A 22873-nucleotide genomic window follows, 5' to 3' on the forward strand; every position below is an offset into this window, starting at 1 on the left:
ACTTGTCTTGAGGGCAGAAGAGAAGCAGAATCTCCCACTTGGTTCTAAATCTGTTAAGATGTACATAGAAATCAACCACCAATTATCAGTTCAGCTACACATGCATGGAGCAATATTTTCTTCTCTCTTCATTCTTTTTTGTTCTGCTCTCTGGAGCAATCACTTCATATGTATTTTTTTTTAAGTGATTTTTTTTTTTTTGTCTTGTAGATGTAGATTTTTTGTACATGTCTCTCACACAAGATTTGAAAGAATTTTTTGTGTAAGTGAAACACACCATAAGAGATTGAAAAGACCAAATGTAGATTAGATCAAACAATGTCTGAAGTTTCAAATCACTGTACTAATAAACAAATAAATAAATATAATAATAAATAAATGTTCACTCACTTGAAAGTTTGGCAAAAAAGGTATATCATTGTGAGAATTGCTTATTTTAATAGTTTACTTTAATCCACATTAGTATAGCCATCAATAATCTTATGAGAAAATCGTATGGTAAAATCTTTTCGTGATTTTACTACAAGCAGAACTTTTTATTATTTAACAGAATTGGTGGCAGAGAGAATTCATGCTAGGATCTTTGGTGTAAGAGAAGATGCAGTCACTCACTCTAAGCAAAACATCATTCTGATAAAATATACTCACTCACTTTAACAAACTACCAAAGCAATTCCAACCTAGTCCCCCATAGGCACATTGGCAATCTAAAGGAAATTCACTAGCTATTCTCGTGGTCACTGTGAGTTCATCATAGTGAGTATATGGTTTCTAGAAGAATAATTGAAAACAGTAATTTCTGAAATATGAGGTTGAGGAAAGCTTAACATTGTCTTGCATATACAGCATACCATGTGTATGCATGTTGCCATGCATATACATGGTATGCTTTTTTTGTTTAAGGAGATGCTCATGCAGTTTAAGTTATTGGACTCCCCATCAGTCTTGCGACACTTCCTTTACAAATATTCTGCTTTGTTACTTTTGTTATTTTTTTTACTATATACTGAAATCCATATCCTATGTTAAAGTAAAGCATTGTGCATTATTAGTATTTAACATTTTATTTTATTTTATTATTATTATTTTTTAAAGCATGCATAACAGTGGCCACTTCTCAATGTTAGGATTGGGAGATATAGTAAGTATCATGCTATCCTCTCATTGACTTAAATTTGCTTGAAGTTGTGACAAAATAATAATAATAATAATAAATAGAGTAATCTCACATGGTTTGTCCATATCACGAAAAATAAAATTTACCATTGAAATTCTAAAAGCTGTTTTACTAACTTGAATTAATCATAATGTTGAAATGAATGGATGGGTAAAGGAGAAATTTAATAGGCACATTGATTTATCATTGTATATATTGATCATCATTTGGAACTCGTTGCTAATAAATGTATATTTTAATTTAACTCGTGTTTTAGTGAAATATAAAAAACATGTAGGGAACGTATTGCATATTATCATAAAAATGTAATAGCATAATTTTTCAAATTATGCTATTACATATGAAAGAAATTATGGTATCTTTCCATCTTATTCTTGTTTTTCCTTTTGGTCTTTTATCAAGAATTTTTCTATTTATAGTCTTCTTAAGAATACTGTCATTTCCATGTATTTAGGCTCATGATATAGCTGAATGGAATAAAAAAATAACTAACATTGGGTTTATAGGTCGTGATAATTATTTAATAAAACCTGCTAGTTTTTCCACTTAAATATGATTCATTACATAACTAAAAACCGAATGTGTTGGAACCGTTACACAAAAATACAAGTAAAACAGAAACGTGGAGCATGGAAGCTGGCACATGGTCACTGATTGTTCAGCAGGTGTACCCAGTAGTTTACAGAAAAATTAAAGCCCAACGTGTTTAAAGATCTAATAGGTGACTTCCTAATGTCACACAAAATATCATTCCTTGGTTTCTGTTGGGAGTGCCTTGTGAGTGGATTACCATCGTAGCCTCTTTGATATTGCAGGTATAGCATAAAGTTCTTGTCCCATTCAATGTTGTAGTGAGTGTGGGAGAAATGGAATGCCAGACCTGAGTTGTCTTCTCTGTTGTTATTGATGTTTGCAATATACTCCTTTTTGTATTATTTCTAAGCTTCTCGATGTTTGCCCTATGTAATTAAGGTCACAAGAACATGGAATATTGTAAACTCCAGGATGTTTGTTAATAGGGTTGTAATCCTTGGGCGAGCCTAACAGATTTCATACCATCGTAATGGGTTTGAAGGTCACCCTAATGTCATGAGATTTGCGAATTTTAGTGAAAGTTTACCAATTAAAGGGATGGAGACTTAGGCTCTATAATGAATGTCATGGATCAGCTGTGGAGAGAGATTTGAGAATAGTATTCTTTGTCCCGTATTTTTAGGATATCCATTGCTGGTCAATAGTTAGAGTATAGAATGTAATTCTTATGTTAGTTTTCCTTCATCTCTTATAATAGAGATCACCCTCTTTTTCAGCATATATATAATACCTAATTTTTGTGAAATATGGTGAAATGAGGAGAAATTCTTGCTTGAGAACATTTCAATTCCTTAGCTATAAACTGTTGAGTTTTCCTCCTTAGCTTCCGATATGTCACTTGTTTTGCCTATGCTTAACAAATGATTAACTGAAATCTACATACAAACGATTCCTTTCACACAGTCAGTCCCGCAGCTACTGAAATATATGCTATTTCTATGCTCTCCTCAAAATTATTTGGAAAATTTTGGAATATTCTAATATTTTGAACCATGTTAAAAACTATAATAGATTTAGTTTAATCCTTTATCCCAGTGAGAGCAAACAAAGTTTGCGCCTGAAAATATCTTCAGGACTAAATATAGTGTTGTACTATCTTATCCAGTAAGTAGTGCAACACCAAGGCAACTCGTGGCAAAGGTGGAGCAAGCTACCAGGCACTTCTAACCCAGTATCTCCCATAATGCAAAACACATTTCCTATGTGGATATGTATACTGTTATGCATTAAAGGGATTGGCCATCTACCCAGACTAGTTTCGACCTTTATTGAGGTCTCTTCAGTGGGAGCCAGGCCCAGAGCTGGAGATACCAGGCAGAAGCAGTAGCAAGTCATCTGTGCCTATGGGAGTTGCCAAAAGGTTTATCACCTTTTTTTTAAAAATTACTCTGGATTTAGAGAAAGATGTTGAAAATTTATTTATCACTAGGTTAGACTATAATAGATTTAGTTTAATCCTTTATCCCAGTGAGAGCAAACAAAGTTTGCGCCTGAAAATATCTTCAGGACTAAATATAGTGTTGTACTATCTTATCCAGTAAGTAGTGCAACACCAAGGCAACTCGTGGCAAAGGTGGAGCAAGCTACCAGGCACTTCTAACCCAGTATCTCCCATAATGCAAAACACATTTCCTATGTGGATATGTATACTGTTATGCATTAAAGGGATTGGCCATCTACCCAGACTAGTTTCGACCTTTATTGAGGTCTCTTCAGTGGGAGCCAGGCCCAGAGCTGGAGATACCAGGCAGAAGCAGTAGCAAGTCATCTGTGCCTATGGGAGTTGCCAAAAGGTTTATCACCTTTTTTTTAAAAATTACTCTGGATTTAGAGAAAGATGTTGAAAATTTATTTATCACTAGGTTAGACTATAATAGATTTAGTTTAATCCTTTATCCCAGTGAGAGCAAACAAAGTTTGCGCCTGAAAATATCTTCAGGACTAAATATAGTGTTGTACATAACAGTATACATATCCACATAGGAAATGTGTTTTGCATTATGGGAGATACTGGGTTAGAAGTGCCTGGTAGCTTGCTCCACCTTTGCCACGAGTTGCCTTGGTGTTGCACTACTTACTGGATAAGATAGTACAACACTATATTTAGTCCTGAAGATATTTTCAGGCGCAAACTTTGTTTGCTCTCACTGGGATAAAGGATTAAACTAAATCTATTATAGTCTAACCTAGTGATAAATAAATTTTCAACATGTTAAAAACTATTCTAATTTTGTGAATGTTTTCAAATAACAGTTTTCTTATAATTTATATTACATTTTTATGTGTTTACATGCCTATATAAATCTACAAAGTATGTAAATTTAGATGATGCTAATTCATTCTTAGTAACAATTATTTTCTATGCAATAAATTAGAATTGCAAATCATCCAGCACATTTTCTATGATTATTCTAACTTTTTAATTCGGAGGTGTACTCTTGGTCAGCTATTTTTATCCAAGTTGTCATGAGTATTATCCATATCTAACTTGTTACAATGCTAGAACTTAGAACTCAATTGCCTTCTACTTGACTGCATTTTATCCCCCCCCCCCACCACCACCACCAAGTTATTTCTTCATTTATGTGATCTGCATCACCTATTCCAATATCCATTATATATTGTATTATACTATTCAAAATGTTATTACTATCGATTGGATTTAATTTGGCTATTTCTAAGCATTATTTACATGGAGACATTAACCTTCTTCATAATTTGTGTGGTTAAAAATACAAGGTTCAGATCTTCCTATACTTATTAACCATACAAACTATGAAGAAAGTGATGAAGGTAATGTTTTTCTGTTTTTTTCCCTGAAATGGTTATTTGAAAATAAATAAATAAAAATTTCTATTATAGAATTTATTTTCTTCCATTTTTGTTTTAAATACCCATGCTGGAGAAATTAAAAATGGCAAACAATAATCCCATTATAAATGCTATACTACTTAAACTACTTGTCAGTTTGACAACTACTATGGTATATTAAATAACATAATACAGAATAGTTAAACAGGTAAACAAACTCTAAAAAATTAAAGAGATTGGAAACTTACTTTTTGCTTCTACACATCACCTCTCAGGATTGCCATTCAACTCTTGTTTAAATTGTGTATTGCAATGACTCTACTCAGATTAAATGAAAGTGAACAAAATACAGAAATTAGGATGGCAAAAAGAAGATGAAAGAAGATCACTTTATGAAGGAAAATGAAAATAAACCTGATATCAAAATTGGATATTTTAATTCCCATTCTTTACTTTATGCATAGAAGGTGTTCGGCTCTTTGAGATAAATCCAGTCTTTGAAATTTCTTAAATGAACTGCATAATCATAAAATGTGGCACAACAATCAGAAAGAAATAATAGAAAATAGGCAGGACGTATCTACATCCTCAATGGAGACCTATAGAATAATATTCAGGCACAATTTTTAGTGAAAATGGGAAATTAAATATGGAAAAGAAACAATACAATATGCAAAGCTAGTAGTGGTTAGTTACTTGAATAAATTTACATAGAATAAGAGAGAAAGCAGCCCAACCACTATAATATCAATATACAGGGTGTTCGGGATAAATTTGACATATTTATAATTAATTATATTTTTCCGTAAGTTACATGTATTAACACACACTTCTCTTCATTTAAAAGTTTGGACCCTTCTTCATTCATATACAAGATGTCAGAAAGGATGGATAGCTGGAACCCACCTGAATCATGGAAGAGAATAACTTGTATCATGATGATTCGTGCCCGCCATCAAAATAAGGATATTACGACTGCTGCCCAATGCTCCCTGAATACAGTAAAAACAATCAGGCATGAACTAGAGACTTGCAATGGTGACTACGAGGATGTAGCAAGAAGAAAGATCCCTAGCAGACGATGTGATTGCGTTCGTACAGCAGAATTCCTTGCAAATCTGCAGGAACAGGTGTTGAAGAACCCTGGCATTGGAATTCGGGCTTTGTTCGTGGAGTTGCTAACTGTAGTCAAGCCCTGGATAACAAGGGTAGCCAATGGTAGGCCGTATGTATGGCAGCAGGATTCGGCCCCTTGCCACACCTCTGGGAAAAGTCAAAAATGGTTGTCTGAAAATTTCTACGACTTCACCAGTCCAAATGTTTGGCCTCCAAACTCCCCAGACCTTAACCCCATGGATTATTTTGTATGGGGCGCAGTTGAAAAAGACACCAATCGCACTTCCAGTAATACAAAAGCCCAGTTAATGGATAAAATTAAAACAGTTTTTGCGGCCCTTCCCAGGGAGACTGTAGCATCAGCTTGTTCGAGGTTCCGAAGCAGAATTGAAGCTGTGATCGATGCTAATGGTGGTTATTTTGAGTAAATCTTGTTGATAGTATTGTAATTAACTCTGCCTGTAATGTTTTTTTGTCAATTCATTAAATTTAATAGATACAAAGAAGATTTTCTTTTTCCTTACGAAACTGTCAAATTTATCCCGAACACCCTGTATATATATTTTTTTTCTCACTCAAATTATGGGGACAAGATCAGAGTAGCATGGATATTTTGACTTTCGTGTGTGTGTATATATACACATACGAAGAGGGGAATATGTATATGATAGGAAATTTTTTTATACACACAAAGTTTTTATATTATACTAGGGGGCTTCCCCCCCCCCCCCCCAGTTCTGGATTTGTTGGCCATAGGCCGATTTTCCTTGAATTCTGATTACTTGAATTCTGAAAACTCAAAGCCCCCCCCCCCCAGTTCTGGGCTGGTTATTTTTGGATCAGATGCTCAGAGCTTGCTCCACCTTTGCCGTGAGTTTCCCCTTCTTGCACTACTTCCGAGTCGCCTTGTTGTTGCACTACTTGCTAGACTTGAAACAAGCCATTTTTGTTCAATATTAGCTTTGTCTTATTTTATATCAATAAAAATATTGCAACGTTTAATATTTTTCTATTTAAAAAAAGTTATTTTCTTCAAATTTTTTATATAAAAATAATTATACTACCCACACCAAATTATTACTAATAAATATATATTATATTAAGAAGCCGGACAAAAAACATGACATAAAAGTGCTTATCATTTTATATCTATAGGGTAGATTATAGATTCAAGAACTTGATGTATTATTGCTATAGATGTTAATATGCTAAACAAAACATTCCAAGATCTGGTACTTTTTTATATCCACTGGTAGTATTAGATTAAATTCATTTATTGTATAATTATGAAATACACACATAATCAAGAACTACCCAGATGCTCAGTAGTAGAAAGCTCATCTCATTCAGTTTCTTAGACCATTGCAGTGAATTTAACTATATTTGATGCTCACATTTTCCACTAAGAAAGAGAATCTGCAGTGAAGATTTTTTAGCTCATAATGTGATCCATATAGATAATGAATAACAGAGGGGATAATGTACATCCTTGTTTCACACCAGATTTAACATTAAACCATCTTCCTGTACTTCCTTCAATTCTAACTGCTGACTTACAACTCAAATAAAGACTAACTATTGCTTGATATAATGCCCCATTGACACCATATAACTGTAGCGTATCGAATAGCTTCTCTCTTGACACCTTGTCATATGCCTTTTCCAAATCGACAAAACTTAAATACAGATCTTTGTCATATTCCCATGCTTTCTCGACTATTTGTCGTAAAGTGAAGATCTGATCCTGAGAGCCTCTATTTGGCCTGAATCCAGCTTTTTTTCCACAATTCTTCTCAACCGTTTCTCAAGTATACTTGCATATATCTTACCAGGAACACTCAGTAATGAAATGCCTCTGTTATTCTCACATTCAGTTTTATTTCCCTTTTTATATATGGGTACTATGAGAGCACTACTCCAATCATCGGGAATTCGTCCCTCTCTCCAGGCTTTCTGAACTATGCAGTGCAGTCACTGTAAGACATTTATACTTACTTACCACCATACTTCAGCATTTCTGGCTGAATATCATCTTCTCCTGCTGCCTTTCCACATTTCAGGCTGACTGTATGCCTGTTGAGTGTTTTTTACCACTGTGCTATCACTGCTTGTTTCATTTAGCAATTTTTCGAAGTAATTACTCCATTCTTCAAGGATATCTTTTTCTCCTCTTTTCATGTCACCTTTATCATCTCTAACTCCTTTTACAACACTCCTTCCTCCATTTCTAAGCTTCTTCAACAACCTCCAGAATATCTTACCACCTTCTTGATATTTATTTTCTATGTTCTTGCCAAAGTCCTTCCATGACTTTTGTTTAGCTAGTTTTACACACTGTTTAGCATTCTTGCATTTGTCTCTATATTCTCTAAGAGCACAAGCTGACTTATTTGCCAAGAACTTTTGATATGCTTTCTTCTTTTTCTTCACTGCCTCTTTAACTTCCTGCGTCCACCACGGAGTTCTGATTTTTCTATCCTTGCAGACAACCTCACCACATGCCTCTGGCTGAATCAATCCGTGTTTTCTTCAAGGATTGCCACTGAATCTCCAAGGTTTGATTCCTGTTCTCAAACTCTTTCATTTTTTCTTGCATAATATTTATGTATTTTAGTCTACAGTTCACATCTGAGAGCTGATCAACTTTTATTTGCTTTAAAACTTTCTTACATGTTATTCTTTTCAATATGAAATTCAATTTTATCCTGCTCAAGACTAAATAGTGATTATTCCAATTTCAAATCCACTCTGATGTACACTCTGATGTCCTGCCCCAGGGAGAAAACATCACTATCAACAATAACATAGTCAATGAGACTATGTTCCTTGCCTCCAATATACACAAATATACAAACGATAAATATGAATCATTAGATAACTAAAAACGGCGAATGTGTATGAACCATTACACAAAAATATTAAAGTAAAACAGAAACACGTTGAGCATGGAAGCTGGTACATGGTCAGTAATTGTTCAGCAGGTGGACCCGATAGTTTGCAGAAAAACTATAAAGTCTGATGTGTTTAAAGATCTGATAAGTGACTTCCAAATGTCACACAAACTCATTCTTTGGTTTCTGTTGATATGCCTTGTGAGTCGATTACCATCATAGCCGCTTTGATATTGCAGGCACAGAAGTTGTATTCTATTTACAGCATGGAGCACTTGTCCCATTCAGTGTTGTGGTGAGTGTGGGGGAAAATGGAATGCTAGACCTGAGCTGTTTTCTCTGTTGTTACGGACATTTCCAATATACTGCTTTTTGTCTTATTTCTAAACTTCTCGATGTTTGCCCTTTGTAATTAAGGCCACAAGAACATGGAAAACTCCAGGATATTTGTTGACAGGGTAGTGGTCCTTGGGTGAGCATAACATACCATCATAAATGGTTTGAAAGCCTTTCTAATGTCATTAGATTTCTCCTCTATGTAACATCACATGGCTCATTCTAATTTTGAATGATCAATTGTTTGTATTCTGCCTTGTAAAAAACTGTTTTCTGTCAAGCCACTGATGACAGTTTATTTTCAAACTGAAATATCTGGCAGTATATTAAATATACTTTTCTTGTGTTAACATGTAGGTAATTCTTAATTTTGTAAATGTTTTGAAATAACAGTTTTCTTATAATTTATATTGTAAGCCTCTATAGCTTAGTTGGTATAGACGAATCCCTTTGGTCGGAAAGACCTGGTTTCGATTCACATCCAAGACATGAGGAACCTTTATCTGGTCTCTTTCGACTAAAGGTGAGTTAGCTGGTCTCATATTGAGGTAGAGTTTTTTCACTTGGAAAATCTGGTTTTTTGTCCCTCAGAACAGGCAAACTGCCCCGTGAACACACATGGATCATAGCCCTGAATACTTAGGACAAGATGTAGAAGAGATAGGATCCTCACCACGTGTCATCATTTCCATGGCACATGAATGGGAATGGATATAATTTATATTACATTTTTATGTGTTGAAATCATTATATAATCTACAAAGATTTAGATTAGGCTAATTCCTATTTGGTAATAATTTCTATGCAGTAAATAAGAATTGCAAATCATTCAACACATTTTCTTTGATTATTCTAATTTTTTTGATTCATAGGTGTAGTTAAATATGACAGGAAAGGGGAATTTTAATAGTCTTACTTGACAGTGTATTACTCATTTTAATTGGTGTTTTTAAAATTGGTGATCATTTTCTACAGATTGCCTAATGGTGAGTGAGCAGAAAGTATATGAGGAATTGAGTAAACATGTCAAAGATGTCAGTAAGGTCATATCATTTGATGGTATATCACCACCTGTCTTGCAGGTATGTTCCAGGGAGTCAACAACAGCTTTAACTTATTACTTTAACATGAGTCTTAGATTGGCCCAACTTCTAAATGTGTGGAAAGAGGACCAAATTTTTCTGCTTTGTAAAGTGGGTGATAAGACTGAGGCTTTAAGTTATAGACCAGTCTGCTTGTATGCAGTTGTAGTGAAGGTGTTAGAGATGATCAGAATTGAGTTCACAGCAGCAGACAAACTGGTAATTAAATTGGAAGAGATGAGGTTGGATGCCAGATTAGTGTGTTGGATTGGAAATTACCTGTCTGATAGGTAACAGCAGATTGTGCATGGAGAGCAGTATCCCAGAAGAGGAATGTTACTAGTGGTGTGTGTCTCACGGGGCTGTTTTAGGGTCCATTGTTATTTAATTTATATGTAAATTACACTGAGAAGGGCTTGATTTGTGATGTACAGTTGTTTGCAGTGCAGATGATACGAAGTTGGGGAGAGCTATGAGAAGTAAAACAGATGTTGCAGGAAGACTTGAACAGACTAAGTGTATGGGCAAGTGTGTTGAGATGCCAGTTCAGTGTAGCAAAGTGAATATTTTAAAATTTGGAAAGAAAATATGTGATTTAGAGTATAAAGTTGTTGGAAAGATCTCAGAAGATATGAAAGAGATGGGGTTGATGGTGGATAGGGACCTGAAATTTTGTTAAAATTGTGAGAACAGTACAGCGAATTATGGCAATGATGCAGAGAACACTGACACATAGCAGTAAGGATATTTATGATTCTATTGTACAGAGCTTTGATCATACCACATGGATTACTGTGCACAGATTTGACTAACAGTTTTTGTTCTCTGGAATGTTAAATATGAGGACAGATTGAAAGAATCCAAAATTGCAGAGCCTAGTCAATAGGAGGAGTGAGAAACATGATTGAGATGTATAAGTTAGTAAGAGGTAATACTAGATTAATGTGGATGAGATTTTTGATGGAATGGCTGGTGACTGAGGGAGAATATGATGCCATACCTGGAAGCTGTATAAAAGAGTATGAGCAAGGCGGTGAGTTTTATTTGCATGGAAAGCAAATAAATTTAATGCATAGCTTGAAATCATGGCGAATGCAGAGTGTGTGTGTGAGAGAGAGAGTGAGTGGGACCTCCTGTGATGAGTGTTTTGACTCCATGGAGGACTATTGATTATATTTGAATTAATGATCCCTTGAATTTTTCACCTTGTTGTAACACGCTGCAGACTGCTAAAAAATCCATGCTGACCATCACATAGAATGCCTCTGTTATTAACCCAGTTCTGAATCCTAGTCGTCACCAACCTGCCTAACACCTTAACAACAGCTCCAGATGCACAGAGTAGCCTCAGTCTCTATTTTCCCTTTTATGAAGTGGAACAATTTTTCTCACATACCACTTCTTTGGGACTCTTGCTGTGAATTATGTAAATCATTCCTTCGAGGCACGCGGTCTATTTTATCAAATCCTCCTGCCATGTTAACATTGAGTTTATTTAATTCTTCATATAACTTACTCAATCACCATCTGTCCCTTCATCATGCCTTCTACACCTCAGCTTCTTATGCCTTCAGGAGGATGAAATACATTGATAAACTGCTTATTGAATATTTCAACTATAATCTCTGCATCAGTTACCAATTTACCATTGGAATCAACTAACATCATCCCACTGTAAAACAGTCATAATTTAAAATTATGAATATTTTTACAAATTGTTTATGTTAGTACATTATTAGTTTCGGTTTCATAATACTATTGTTGGCACTTGCGATGTACACATCATTGATGTTATTTTGTCAAAATGAAATGTGAAGCATTTAAAAAAAATTAAGTACTTACTGGATTTGGATAGTTGTGTTACTTTCAGAAATTTTGTGGTTTAAAATTATTTAGTAAAGATATTCTCGTAACGCTAATGGAGACGACACGTCAGCCATTATACATAACTTCTTGCTTGACACTTTCATGGAGTGCGCATGCTTGCCGGGGAGTTGGATGGGTGATTGACAGCTGACAGAGAGAGAGCGTTCAGTATCGAGGTAATGGAAACAACAAGAGAGCGTTGTATTGAAGTAACGGGGGATAAACAAGAGAGAGCTAATGGAAGTTTAAGAACACAGACAGGCAAAATTTTGTTTTTAGGAAATTAAGTTTTTATGTGACAGTCGGGGGCATATTAATAGAAGATTCTGAAAAAGGAATTGTAGAATTGTGAGTCTTTAAAGTGGAGGAGTTAAAACTGTAAATAAGTATTGGTAAATAAAAGAAAATATTGCAATTGACATTCTATAGGAATGTTCAAGGAAATACTGATTGAAAATTTCATCTGTTTTAAGGACGCCAGATTTATCTGTTATTTCTACTGGAAAAGGAGACAGAATTTAGCAACTTAGATAAAGCAGTAGAAGAAATTTTTCTTTTGCTGGTACAAAAATTGAACTGCATGAGGTAAGATGTACTTCGGTGAATTCAGAATATTGTACTTCGGAGTCAGGAGGAATAACGTGTGCTACATAAGGGCGATGAGAAAGGATTCTATGGAAAAAGAAGAAGAGAATTTTATATCTTCGAAAAAAGGCCTTAACAAGGAAACTGACTATGAACATTTTGTTATTGTGTAAACAAGGTGTTTAGTCTAGTAGACGTGATTAAGTATATGAGTCAGAGAATGGGTTATCTCTAAAGTTTAAGTTTATTTTAAAAGACCTCGAATCCAGTTAATTTTGTAGTTAGTTGTGTAATTTTATTTGAAGTGTATATATTGTTTTTGTTTTATTAAATGTGTATATTTTGTATTTGGTCTTGAGTCAGTGATTTTTTGGATTTAGAAAGAAATAGTAAAAAGTCATTGCACCAATCGGAATGGAATCCTTGTGCGTATAAATAAAAACACTCGGAAATAGAAATAATCGTTATAGAGAAAATCTCATAACAAATGAGGATTGATAATTAATAAATAATCCTCCTCTTTATAACAAATGGTAACAGAGATCAAATCTCTTTATCACCAGTCATTCTTTCTTCTGCTTGCCACATATCGAAAGAACTTGCTAGTAGTTTTCTTGGCTTGATTGGCTAATTTCTGCTCATACTGTAATTTTGATATCTTTATCAGCCAAGTGACCTTACTTGCCTTCTCTTTATACCCTTCTGCAACTAATTTTTTACCAACATTCATCGTGTATTGTCTCCACAGTCCTGCCTTCTTTCTGATCCAGAGTTATATATAATATCCTATTCTGGATCTCTAAAGAATCTGGCACAAAAGCAGTTTGTAAATCCAAACAAAACCACATGAAATGAATTAATTTTGGAAATATCTGGACAAAAACAAATTCTTTTAAGTAATACAAATATCAAATCTGGTAAGTACATCAATTTTTTGACTTCTTTACTTATCACTTTTGACAAAACAATGTCCATAACGGGCACATCGCAAGTGCACATCGTGTTATGAAAACAAAACTAATAAACATTTTAACATAAACAATTCGTAAAAATATTCACAATTTTAATTATGATTATTTTTACAGAGGCATATTGTGAGAAAGCAGGAGTATTTGTTTTTAAAGCTCTAAGTTCTTTCTTAACTTTCTTGGTATGTTCATGGTCCCTAGGTGCCCTTGACATATTAACGATTTGATTAGCTATTTTCTCAGGGGAGATAATTGTGCTTTTTCTTTTAGGTAGATTATTGTGGATAGTTGTTGGAGAAGATTCCAAGCTTTTCTGCTTGATTGTTTGAAGTCAAGGTTTTCAACTGTATCAATCCATTTTGTTTTTTGAGATGAGTTCAGGCTATGTAGTAATTCATCTGCAATTTCAGGATCTTCACTTTCACTTTTCAGGAACTCTCTATAGAGATGTTTACTCTCTTCATTCCATCCGGGGACATAATCTTTCCTGACCCTTGTGAAAGACCATAATATACACCTTGTATCACGGTACTTCCATTCTTCATGATGGCTATTAAAATCACCAATCCATGCTGTTGGATGTTGATAAGTAGGTATCACATCTATAGACCATGATGTTAAAGGTATGATGAAAAAATATCACCTCTAATGGATATATTTTTTCGCAGTTGATATGATTGTTCCTACAAATCTTTGTACTTCGCAACTCTAACAGGTATCCAACGAACACATTTATCCAATTCATTTGTAAACTTTCTCCAATTTGCTTTTTTTAAAATTCCAATGCGGTCGTGGAAAGGATTTTGCTATAGGTAGTGTCATACTAATTTCCAGTAACACTGGTCGATGTTGACTGTGTTGGAAGTTAGAAAGTGCATATCGTCTTGCTGGTAGTGGTTGCCCTTCTGTGTTTATTGAAACAAAACATAAGTCTGGATTAGACTCTGTTTGCAATGCTGATGATCTAAAGGTGTTTCTATCTTTGGCATCAAATACAAGGTGTATATTATTTATTTCTGCCCATTGAACGAGGGTAGTACTGCAGTCGTTATCACGGTACTTCCATTCTTCATGATAGCTATTAAAATCACCAATCCATACTGTTGGATGTTGATAAGTAGGTATCACATCTATAGACCATGATGTTAAAGGAGGTTTATAGACATTGACTATTGTTATGTTGTGAATTTTCGCACTCACAAGATGGGTATCAAGAAACACTGTAATGTATCATCAGTCTAATTGCCAGTTTTCAAATGAAAGGTTTACACTTTTGTGAATTTCACTAGTATGTATCCTGCCAGTTTTTGGAATTTAAACAATAGCAAAAGAGAGAATATTTTAAGCAGTATCTGATGATTGAATTAAAGGAACTGTGAGATTGATTAAGTTTATATTATCACTAGCTTCTTGATAAATTTTTTTTCCATTTGTTATTTATCAAGACTACAAATATCTGGAGCGATTCTGTGTTTAGTATCAGAGGCACCTGTATAGCTCTCCATGACATAAGGCTGCTAACTAGTGGAACTTTTTCTAGGCATTTCTTTGGCTGGTTCCCAAGTTATTCAATCTTTGGCATGAACAAGGAGAGTTTTATAACCCTTAATTCTAAAAAATTGACAATCATTTCCACACTGTTACAGACAATAAGACAAGTTTTAGGGCTACTTTTTTTTTTTTTTTTTTTGTATATTCTCTCTCTCTTTCTTTTGAAAAGCTCTAGTTCATTGGCTTGATCTCTCCAATCAGTGCAGACTTGAAGGTAAGGATCAGCCCCCCCCCACACACGTTCAAAAAATTTAGTTAAAATTTCAAAAAGTACCATCTACTCCTGTTCAATAATAAAAGGCATTAGTTTATTACTCCAGTGTCATTAGATCTTATATTTTGGTCTTTTAATGCACTACCTAAACTACTACAATACACTTAGATTTTGGTCCTCTGCAATCCTGAAAATATCTGTTTTGCTAACCTTTCCCCTTCCATTCTCTTCAAACATCCACATTCTTTTAAATAAGCTCTGTTCAAATTCCTTTCTCATATAAATTTGCAAATGCAAGTTTCTGTGTTTTAATTTTTTTTAAATTTTTTATTATTATGTAACACCAACAAGGGGTCCAAAGGCTTATCAAGGGAGGGTACCTACTCCACAACTCTCCGTCTTCACTACTCAGTCTACCAACTACAGCAAACCGCATATCCACACGAACACCATCTACTGCCCACCACCACCACTACTACTAGTATTTTCACAGACAATCAGAAACATCCATGGCAGGATTCAAACTCGCAACCTTTTAGATGAAAAGTAGATACGCTAACCACTCAACCAACCAGTTCTGTGGGAAGTTTTCAGTATTGAGACCACATTATTATATAAATAAAGCGTCTAATAAAAAAAAGCAATTAAAACCTGACAAGTTTTGTAAGTCATACGACTTAATATCATCTAGAGTAATGGTATCTTAAACTTTTACAGAACAAAAGCTTTTTAACAATTGATTAGACATATTAGATCTTTTTGATAACTTCACAACCGTAATCATGTTCTGCGGTGTCACGCATGTTATATCCTAGGTCCGTGGCAGTTAAATTTTTGATTAAAGCAGACCATACTTGATGTAAAATTAAGCCTTGATTTTATTGCATTGTGTAGGGATCCTAAGCATTTGCGAGGCTTCTCTAAATTTTCTTGTAAAATAGTTACAATAGTATATAACATTTTGTTTGTTGCCAAAGTACTTGATGGCCAATAGTGGTTGCGTGGAATGCCAAGCCAGATTTATGCTCTCTTCTTATTTTGATATCTTTTCTGAGACCTTCCTGTCTGGCCTACATAACAAATGCCACAAGAGCAATGAATTTCAAAGATACCTGGTTTTTTAATGGGGTGATGTTGGAGGTTTCGTGGATGTAGCAATCTTGATATTTTTTGTAAATGGGAAAAAAGCCACTTTTACGTTACACTCATGGAGCAACACAGCCAATTTGTCTGTGACGTTCTCAATAGAAAGTAATGTGATTGCGCTCTTGAAATCGTTTTTAAGCAATGGAGTTGCAGCAGAAGTGTTAAGAATTTTTTTTATTATCTTCGATTTAAAACCGTTAAGTACAGGTTCTGTCTGAGATAGTCCCATTTTTCATTCTTTTAATTGATGTGCTTGATATATTGTATGCCCTGTCTCATAAAGTTTTAATTATGTCTATCTTTTGCAATGGATGGTGGTGTGAAGTGCCATTTAAAAATCTTTCTGTTGTGGTAGGTTTTCTGTATACTGAAAAGGATAACCTTTTTTCCTCATCATTTTTACTTCGACAAAGATATCAAGGAACAGTAATTTTTTTTGTGTTGTTCTAGTTCAAGAGCGAATTTTATATTGGGATACAAGTTGTTCAGATAATCTTTGAAAGCAATCAGCTCATCCACCATTCCCAAAATATTATCAATGTAGCATAACCAAATTTTTAGTTTCTTCTGATAGTTTTTTTAATGTATCAGTTCCAAAAATTTTAATAAACAGGTTGCCTAAGGCTGGAGAAAGGGGGAAACCCATGGCAAGTCCTTCTTTTTGTTCTCAATATTTGTCTTGAAATATGAAAAAAGTGTTTTCCATGCAGTGTTTGAATAGTCCTACAGTGTCCAGCCAGAAAAGATTTATAATTTCTGTCATTAATATAAATTTGTTCACTTCCCCATTTTTTTCTAAAGATTTTCTGTGGTTTCTTCTCATTGCTAACCTAACTCTCATTTCAGTAAGTTAAAACTTTCTTGTATATTACTTTTTGAGTTTTTGCAAACATCTCTTTTATTCCATATAAATTTATTAAGCTAAATTTCCCACCTTGTCAGGTTGTTTATTTTATCTATTTCTAACTTTAATTTGCCATCTGCACTAACAGTTGTGATTATTGAATGAAATTTGTTACTTCTTCTATAGGTTCTCCTCCAGTGAGAATGCAGTTAATGTTTTCCATGGCCTTACTTTTTGTTATAGTTTTTCTTTTTATTACTACCATTTTGTTATATTATAGCAAGCTTAGTTAATCTCAAAATGCAGGCTGGACTTAAGTAATACTAAAATTATACCATCTGAGTAAAGTAAAAAAAAAAAAAAAAAGTTAAATATCTCCAGTTTTGATATTGGGTTTAATGCCAGTTCCCTTCATTACATGATCTGTGTAGATAATAATGATGATGAATAACAGTGGAGAGGGCATGTACCCTTGTCTTACAAGGGTACATGCCCTGATTTCATATTAATCGATCTTCCAGTAGAATCTTGTGTTTTAACTGGAGATTGTAAGTGCTGACTGATAAGATTGCATTTTCAGTTTCCAAGGACAAATATTTTTATAATATTAAAGTTTATATATAAATAATTCTTCGAATTAAATTTAATGTTTGAATTGAATGAGAGTGTAACTGAATTGTGTATTTTTCTATATATTTTTATATTTAATTGTTGAATTGATTAGGAAATCACATGGAAGTTAAATAAAGAGAGCATTAGTTTCATGCTCTCGCTCATGCGTGTACACACACATGTGCAAGGAAGGGAGAGAGAGGGATGTATTTGTTGGCAAATGTGAGTAGCTTATGAGAAAAATAAGAGGATGGTGTAAGAAGTTGTTCAGAAATGTTTGCTGGATAAGCAGGTAACCGTGAGGTTTCGAGTTTTGCCAAGCAAAAGCCAGCAAAGGTTGGTCTATTGGTAGAGCCTCTGCTACTAATGGCTCACAAAAAAAGTTAATCAAGTTCGAGTGTGGTTAGTAGTTGGAAGGGGATCAATCGTTCGATGCTGTTGGCACACTCTCCCTTGATGAGTCTTTGGACTCCCTGGAGGTGTCTAATAATAATAATAATAATATGCGGAGGACATCATGCGTGAAGCATTGGATGAGCTCAGGACAGGAATTGGGATAGGAGGTAGATTGATCAGTAATCTGACGTATATGCTGATGATACAGTACTCCTTTGTAATGACATGGAAGAACTAGGACTAATTCTTGACAAAGTTAACAAGATCAGTAATAACAGAGGACATCAACTTAATCCTAGCAAGACAAAGATTATGGTTCTCAAAGGAAATACAAACAGAAAAGCTCTTGAGAAACAAGTGTACCTTAATGGAGAAAGAATTCAGGAAGTCGGCAAGTTTGAGTACCTGGGATCCATTATTAATGTTAAGAATTGCTGTTCAGAAGAAGGTTAGGAATGGCTAAAACAACAGTCAGAGATCTGTCTAAAATCTGGAAGGATGGATGGGTGATGTTAGAAAAGATCAGTAGAACTTCAAGGCTCTTTAAGGATATTGGCAGAAGAAAGTTGAAATATTTTGGACACATTGAAAGGATGGAAGGGGGACTTCTCAGAACTGTAATAGAAGGCAAAGTTCCTGGAAAAAGAGGAAGGAGTAGACCACCAATGAGATGGATGGATGATGTGTGTAGAGTGACTGATCTTCAGAGAGCTGAGGCTGCCAGAAATGTATGCATAATTTTGTTGAATTTCTTGCTATAATAAATGATGGCCATTCCTAAAATCTTATTCATTGTGATATCATTCATTTCATCTATTAGCAAGCTGAAATTTTCATCTCCAATATCTGCAATTAGATCTTCAAAATGCTCACTTAGAATATTCTTTACAATTGCAGAGGACTTGATTCGGTGCATTTTTACCTTTGGCATAATTTGACTGTCTGGGATGATATTTTTCCAAAGATATACTAGATGATCGCAACTGTTGAATGACGAGTGACAACAAAGAAATAATGCTAACCTACCTTCAAAGTTCACAGTCTCATTAGACTTTTTCACAAGCATATTTGTAATAGGAACAGCCTTATATGAACTGCAGCAAGATGTTTCTTAGTTTCGCTATGCTTTACAAGCTGACAATATTTAGCAGCTATATCACTCGGCAAAACTTACACTAGCCTTTTGTAGTGTCACGAGGAACTTCACACAACCATTTACTAAGCATTCCCATTTGCAACCACTACCTCCTAAATTTTTGCTTGTAAGCTTTATTTTTCTCTTTGCTCATTTTTGAAGAAGAGTATACAACTCTTTACTGCAACGAATTATGATCAGTCTTTGAAAACTTCCCACTCTCTGTCGTAACTACCAACCAGAACACTGTGCAAAGACTAACTTGTAGCAGTGCTATCAACTTTAAAGTGACAAAATGGACAGTTGGGTCACGTGACTGACTGACGTTATCATGTGTTTGAAACGTGTATGATGCTCGCACCAAACATACAATACAATTCTTTATCAAATGCGAACATCTGGAAAACTTAAAACAATTTTTTAACAGTAAGTTATAAAAACAACTAAAAAGAGCTGAAACTAGTTCTGAAGGAGTTAGATTTGGAGCTAAGGAAGAAAAAAAGGAGCTAGATCTAGATCCAAAAGAGCTAAATTGGCAACACTGTAGAAAGGAAGTTTAAGAGTGAAAGTTTCTCAGGCATCCTTTCAAGCTAATGTGGACAAATCGTTTCTGGCCAAATGATAATTTTGTTTCTGTGTTGCTAAGTAGAATATTATGTATTTTGAACTGAGGAGACACTTCAGGCAGAATACTATATTAATTGTAATTGCCTAAGTGGTCAGTGAAGTTAGAGAGCTGAGAGTGTTGATAGACAGAAAGTGAAAGTTTAGAGCCATGCTATTAACTTGTAGGAATAAACTGGTTATTTCTACAAATTATCTAGTGTGCTCAAAAATGGTTACCAGTGATAATGAAGATATTAGCTTATGGAATTATGCATATGAGGACAGATCAGGGGAATGTGGTCCTCAAAATGAGTAATAGACAGAAGTGTAGATATAATAGCAGCATACAAGTTGGCGAGGGGATCTTACAGTATAAAAAGTTAAAATTTTCAGCTCAAGGACAGATGTGGGGAGAACTTGGGGGTCATCCCTGGAAGTAATGGGCTGCCACTGGATATTTTTTACTGACTATTTGGCAAAATGTTTTCAAATAAAATATGATAGGTATTTAAGTTTTATGTGACTGTAACAAGATAGAGGTTCCCTTTGGGTGACTAAAAAATCTTCCCCTTTCACTATTATTAAAGCCCAGTTGCTTGTAGTGCTGCTATTTTCAAAATGCATCCCATCATCTACACCTTGGTCTTCCTCTGCTTCTCTTGCCCTTTGGTGTAATCCAGATTTTTACTTTTTTTCCCAGCTGGCCAAATGTTATCTTACATTCTTTCTATATGATTTTTCTATTCTTTTCATTTTAGGATACAACAATTTACCGGCTATATTTTACAGTTTTTCTAATTTTTGTAATATTGTCTTTAGTTTTGCTTAATGTTTTCATCTTGAGTGGTTTCATTCATTTGCCTAATTTTTGTAGTTTTTGCATTTGTTTTAGTACTACATATGTTAGTACTACTGGTCTTGGTCTGACAACTCCTTTACAGAATCTTATTTTTGTTTCTTTACTTATGTTCTTATTTGTCCATATTAGTCTATTGAGACATACAGATATTTTATTTGGCTTCATTTTATGTGATATCATAGTTATTTATGTGCATTCCTAAATATATTATCTTATAACTTGTACAATTATTTTTCTTTTCTTTTCTGCTGCATTAATTAATGTTTTCAGTAGTTTCATTCATTTGATAATTTTTGTAGTTTTTGCATGTGTTTCTGCTGCATATGTTAGTACTACTGGTTTTGGTCTGACAACATCTTTTCAGATTCTTACTTTTGTTTCTTTACTTATGTTCTTATTTGTCCATATAAGGCTATTGAGACATACAGATATTCTAAATCATAAGTTGTAAATTGTCATTTTCTGCTAATGAAATTATATCATTATTGAAATTATATCAGCATGTTATTATCTTCAAACCTCCCTGGAGTCAAAGACTCATTGTCGGAGGTCCTGTCACATGCACACATGCCTTAAATATATTAAGATTCTCTGCAGTTGCCACACTCTCAGGAAATGCATTTTTATCATTTACCACCCTCCATGCAGAAAAACTTGTTTCTCACTCTTTTGCTCACTTGGACCTCCATACACAGCTTGGATGACCTCTTGTTCTTCTCCCCCATCTTTTATTCTCTGAAAAAATCTTCAAAATTAATCTGATTAAAAAAAAAAAAAACCTTATCAACATATTTTTCCTAACATTCTCCTTCAACATTCCAAATGCCAGAAACCACCTTAGTAAATTGCTTCTGGACCATCTCTTCATCCTTTTGAAAACCAGGTAACTAACCAAATCGGTGCACAGTAGTCCGTATATGGCTTAATTAAGGCCTTACACAATCAAACTAAAATCTGCTTACTTCTACAGGTCGGTGTCATCCACATGATTACTAGAGTTTGTTGTGCTTTCCTCTAAATTTTAAGTCCCTACTCACTGTCATCCCCAGATCTCTTATTTCTTTACCTCCTCCAGTATATCCCCACCAAGTGTATATACTACATTCCATCTTCCAAATTTTGAAACATTGAGCTAGCAACCCCACACTCATGCTCATTCACTCAGTCTGTTCAAGTCTTCTTGTAAGATGCAACATCTGCTCTACTCCTTGTAGTTCTTCCCACCTTTTGCATCATCTTCAGACAACCGAATATCCCCATTCAGAAACAGCAAAATACCCTAAAACAGACCCTTAAGGCACACCGCTAATGTTTTTCCTCTTCCAGGATATTGCTTCCCTATGCAGTTTGCTGATACCTATCAGATAGCAATCTTCAATTCAACACATTAATCTGTTATCCAACCCTATCCTCTGCAGTTTAATTACCATCTTGTCATATTGCAGTTCATCAAAGACATTAGCAAAAATGAAATATCCTACTGTGTCTGCATCTCTCTTTCCCAGTGCATTTGACATACAGTATAATAAGTATATTGCCAAAACACAATCTACCTTTAGTAACACATGATGTTCATCAAAAATACTGCCATTGTCATCAACCCAATTCTGGATCTTGGTCCTCCTTACTGCTCCAACAATTTAACTACACCTCAAGGTTTTGCAATGCAGCCAACACAAACAATTCTATCCCTAAATGTCTTAGTGTTTCATTCTCGTAGAAAGGTTAAACGTTGGTTATACATGCTTACTAAATAACTTAAGGAAATTACAACGTACAATAGAACATAAATTATTTAAATTAAATTAATAAACATGTTGTTAAACAGAGTAATTTTGCATACTAATATATATATATATATATATAGGAGTTGCACATTATTCTATTGTACGTTGTAATTTCCTAGTGTTTCGTTATTTCGTGCAACTTCTATATATACTTATATTAGTATGCAGAATTACTCGGTTTAACAATGTTTATTAATTTAATTTAAATGACTTATACACTGAGAATAATAAAAAATAACTAGTTTCATTGGTAATCCAGCTTCTTCAGGTGTCAAAGTACAAAGAATTATACAAAAT

At 34.4% G+C, this 22873-nt stretch overlaps 1 protein-coding gene across 2 annotated transcripts in view; it reads left to right on the plus strand.

Moving 5' to 3' along the window:
- Window positions 1-22873, plus strand: part of SppL (signal peptide peptidase-like protein) — a 391868-nt gene that overhangs the window by 350205 nt on the left and 18790 nt on the right. For both annotated transcript variants that reach the window (XM_090413421.1, XM_090413422.1), the window contains one exon: window positions 1096-1141. In XM_090413421.1, the coding sequence (XP_090269547.1) occupies window positions 1096-1141 (46 nt within the window). The remainder of the gene's footprint in view (window positions 1-1095; window positions 1142-22873) is intronic.

The sequence above is a fragment of the Typopeltis vanoorti genome, chromosome 24, assembly GCF_054136105.1.
Source record: "Typopeltis vanoorti isolate ZY-2024b chromosome 24, IOZ_Tvanoo_1.0, whole genome shotgun sequence".
NCBI classification, from domain to species: Eukaryota; Metazoa; Arthropoda; class Arachnida; order Uropygi; family Thelyphonidae; genus Typopeltis; species Typopeltis vanoorti.